A 4146-nucleotide genomic window follows, 5' to 3' on the forward strand; every position below is an offset into this window, starting at 1 on the left:
GTCTGTCGTAGGTGCTGCCAGCCCATATCAGGTTAATGGTAGGAAACTGCAAACCCCTCCAGGCAAAACTGCAGCAGTTCCCTCTTGCAATCTCCCCTCTCCTGGTACAGACTCTTCTGCCTCCCTAGCTTCTCCCCACACAGCCTGCTGGAGACAACTTCTCCAGCCCTTTCAGTGTGAGAGAATGAAAATGAAGGATTTTAAGCCACACAATAATAGGTGCAAGCTTTACAGGACATAAACCCTGCAATCCCAAAACAGCGTTTTACACAAGACTGACATTTCACCCTTCCCTGTCTGCACAGGCCATATGTCCCTTGGAAGACAATGACGGTGACAAGAAGCACCCCAGCAAAGGGGAGCCAACAGTGGAGCCAACAGCAGGGTAATCCACATTTCACAGCTACGCTGCCCTCCCACCATGGATATCAGCACCAAAACTTTTTCTGCCACAAGTTTCTCCACGAAAGCTCACCCGTCCTCTCAAATCTCTTCACATGGTCCCTTGGGCACTGTTTCCCAACACTGATGTTTGCTTTGCACTGGATCTTTAAACTTCAAAGCTGGTTCTGCACTGCCAGCCACATCAGCAGCTGTTTTGTTCTCACACTTCGCGCAGACTCTTACACGAGAAGCACACGTGCTCTGCTCCTTCCTCAAGAATTATGCTTTTGTTCTTCTTGCCTTACTCTAAAATAAAGGTCAAGTTAACTCAAAGTAACTTGGTCCAATGCGTCTCACAAACCTATGCCAGGCTCCTACTGTTTTCTAAAGCCAGGCATTGCAATCCCCAGAAACCAGAGCATGTCCATCTCCATTTAACAGGGCTGAAAACTAGAATCAGACCTTTACCCCAGTGGCAGCATTGTGCTTCAGGACAAATCACTACTTCATGGCCATGCCCTTCAAAGCCCGCAGCACCTCTGTGCTGGTCAATAGGAGACCTCTAATTTTCTTGTGTAGCATCTGCAAAGCTCATCTGGCTGCAAGCCAAGTGGGTGAGCTCTGCTTAAGAGCTCCGCAAGAATAGGGTGGCAATAACTTTGCAGAGGATGCATAAGCTTTTACCAGATAGGAGGGTATGCAGTGCACAATGCATTCTTTTTACTGGAGTGTTTAAGTTGTGACCAGAACCCACACTGCAAACCAGGGATTCTGACTGGCTGCTACTGAGCTATAAAAGCTGAGGGAGGGAAAAGAAGGAAAAAAAAAGAAGAGAGGCTCAGAGGAGGGAAAGGAGAAGTATACTCCAGCCCTGGAGAGAGGGGCGCAGACTTGGCCCAAGCCAGGGGAGACCCGAACTGAAACATGCCCAGGGAGCACACGTCAGGACAGGGAAAAGCCTGTGTTATCTCACAAGAAGCTGATTCCCCACCAAATTTGGAGGTGTGCAACCAAGGACACAGATGTCAGGGAAAAAATGAGGAGGGGTTGGTAAGCAATGCTGGTAGGCTTGCTAGTGCTGGGAGAAGCAGCAGAGCCCTTAAAGTGTTAATGACCAGGCTGTGAGTTGTGTCTGACTAAGATGCTGGGGTGAAATCCAAGCTAGGAAGGCTCGAGCCACAAAGTCAGAGATCAGCAGAGGGAAACCCCTGTCTGAGGGTAGATGTGGTGGGAGGGGGAGACAGCCCAGAGAAGGAGTGGGCTGAGAGAAAACAAACCAGCATGGGTGTGTGAGGGGACACCTGATCACTAGTGTTTGCAGTAAGTGTATTTTCAGAAGGAAACTGCTCAAGAAAACAATCTGCCAGTATAGGAAACGGAGCCCATTGTCTACAGCAGTTGTTCAGAGCCTGTTTCACTGTGTTACCAGGAATGATTAAAGGAGCTCACTTTCCCCAAAGCAGCAGAAGCCTCGCCTTCGCCATCTAGTGGTGGATCATAGTTAGAGCCATGTTGCTATTTAGTGTAATGGGAAGTGGATTGTCACAAGAAGGAAATCAATTGGGTTATGGGGGGGTGGGACTTATGAGGTGAATTTAATTATTCAGGTCATTTAACACAAGTGGGACCACGCACTGTGCTGGAATTATCCACCTAATTTTGTAGTTGTAAACTTTATCTAAATTGTTAGTTTTGTTATTAACTATTGTGATTATATTTTTGTTTATTTTTTCTGTACATAAACTGGTTGTGTATAATAAAGAATAGCATGTCCATTGGGTTCAGAGCGAATTCCTGGGCAGTGAGGGTGAGGCACTCACCTCTCCACAGGACACCTCATGTACTAGTCTGCCTGAGGGGCTCCCAGGGCTAGTGGCACCCTGAGGACCCAAAATCTGGTGCATCACCCAGTCTTAGCATGCCAGTATGGGTTACACTTGCGTAGCAAAAAGGAGATGGAAGAGGCTTGGCACAGATCAGAATTACAGCCCCAGTATGAAGCAAGCAAGTTGCTATTCTTGCTGTTCGCTACCACCTAGCTGGTTTTCCTGCATTTACCTCTGCTCCCCCACACAGGCACTTGGCACAGCAGCAGCACTGAAACTCCCTGGGGGGCCTGAGGAAGGCAAAGAAAACACTCCTTTCTTTTGGTCTCAACAGGACCCAGAGCAAGCCCCAGCACTTCAACCTCTGAAATAATAGCCAAGAGAGGAGCTGGGAAGGGACCTGCTGACTCCAAGATGCTTTCCCTTCACTCTGTGCTCTCTCAGCATCTCTCATCCTCACCCAGGGGACAGAAATGGAAAGGAAACCAATCCATGTGTTCAGGACATTTACAAACATTGGCTTTAAAACTAATGATTGGCTTCACGGTAGGGCTCATTCCAACAAACGTCCCAGGGAAGCCTCACAGAACTTTGGGGGAAAATCCACATTTCATCCTTTTTAGGACAACGACAGCCTCCACATGGAGCAGAGCAATCACAGCCTGTACTCGGAGTGCTATCCACTTGCATGTGAAATACAGTCAACACTATAATGGAAACATAATCAAGGTCAATGTGAACAGAAAAACAAATAATTTTAGACAAAATTATTTGTCTTCTGGTTTCTGGGCGATGCATATAAATGGCTTCTAAGTTCCAAGCAATGGAAAAATACCTGCGTTCTCACCAATACACAAAACACAAGTCAATACACTAGGACTTATGGAACCATGAACTTAGCGATTTATCTAGGAAGGTCACCTCCCCTTGCTTCATCCTTAAGCAAACAAGATAGAGGTCAAGCCATATACTCATGGCCAGAATACCTGAAACTACATTTGTATATAAATCCAGAAACCTGATCCAATGCAAGAAACTTTTGTCCAGGGATTTATTCTTTTTCTTCACAGCTCCCTTTGAACAGAAACCATGGCACTCGCCTGCATCGCCCTGGTTCTTGCTTTAGCCCATCTCCTCATTGCTAAATCATTGGAGTTAGAGCACCTAGGTCCTAAAGCTATGGACAAGACTACAACTTCAAGGTAAGACCAGGGTTCGAATAATACTTTGATTCTTGTGGGGCGGGGGGTGGGGAGGAGGGTCTGCAAAAAACACTGGGCTGCCAATCATGATGCCATAATAAAACCAGACACCTCCACAGGTTAGGATTTTCAAATCTTATAGGAGGGCTCTCATCTCTTAGGTGGGGGAAGCTCAGCCCCACAAGCTCCCCTGTAATTCGAACCCTGGGTAAGACAGACAACAAAGGCTTGTTATTAGATAAATACTTAAATAGGATCATTTAGTCAAGAATGATGGTGTACTGAGCTGCGTGTTGAACTAGATGAACTTCTGCAGTTCTTTCCAGACCTACTTTTCTATGATTCAATAAAGAGTCTCGTAAATGGGGACACTTGGATACCATCGTTTTGTGGGCACGAATGGGAGTAGCCCCATAAGTGTAAATGACTGAATTGGAAAAAAGATCATGATATGTAATGCCATGCAAATTAATACAACCCAATATGTGGGTGTCTGAACTGAGTGACACTGCTGTGACTGTCCATACACGGAAGGCAGGACCACATCTTTAGCCAAATCAGGCTTGCTCCCTGCAAAACACTGCTTGCTGCTAATGCTCCACATGACGGGGTCTCCAGCTTTTGTGCCACTTCCTAAAGAGCAGCCAACACAACTATCATTTCTCACAGCACCCTCTTGCTTTTGCTGCTCCTTGTGCTGGGCATTTCCACTCAGGCTGTTTGAAGGAGAGTTA

General features: G+C 46.6%; 1 protein-coding gene across 1 annotated transcript in view; it reads left to right on the forward strand.

Moving 5' to 3' along the window:
• The window catches only part of LOC109292890 (alpha-1-acid glycoprotein 1-like), a 13210-nt gene extending 12493 nt beyond the window's left edge, over positions 1-717 (forward strand). Inside the window, exon 6 of the mRNA XM_019510525.1 lies at positions 306-717. Within this exon, the coding sequence (XP_019366070.1) occupies positions 306-389 (84 nt within the window). The 3' untranslated portion in view covers positions 390-717. The remainder of the gene's footprint in view (positions 1-305) is intronic.
• The last annotated feature ends 3429 nt before the right edge of the window (positions 718-4146 follow it).

The sequence above is a fragment of the Gavialis gangeticus genome, unplaced genomic scaffold, assembly GCF_001723915.1.
Source record: "Gavialis gangeticus isolate Ggan-Ray unplaced genomic scaffold, GavGan_comp1, whole genome shotgun sequence".
Classification (NCBI taxonomy): domain Eukaryota; kingdom Metazoa; phylum Chordata; order Crocodylia; family Gavialidae; genus Gavialis; species Gavialis gangeticus.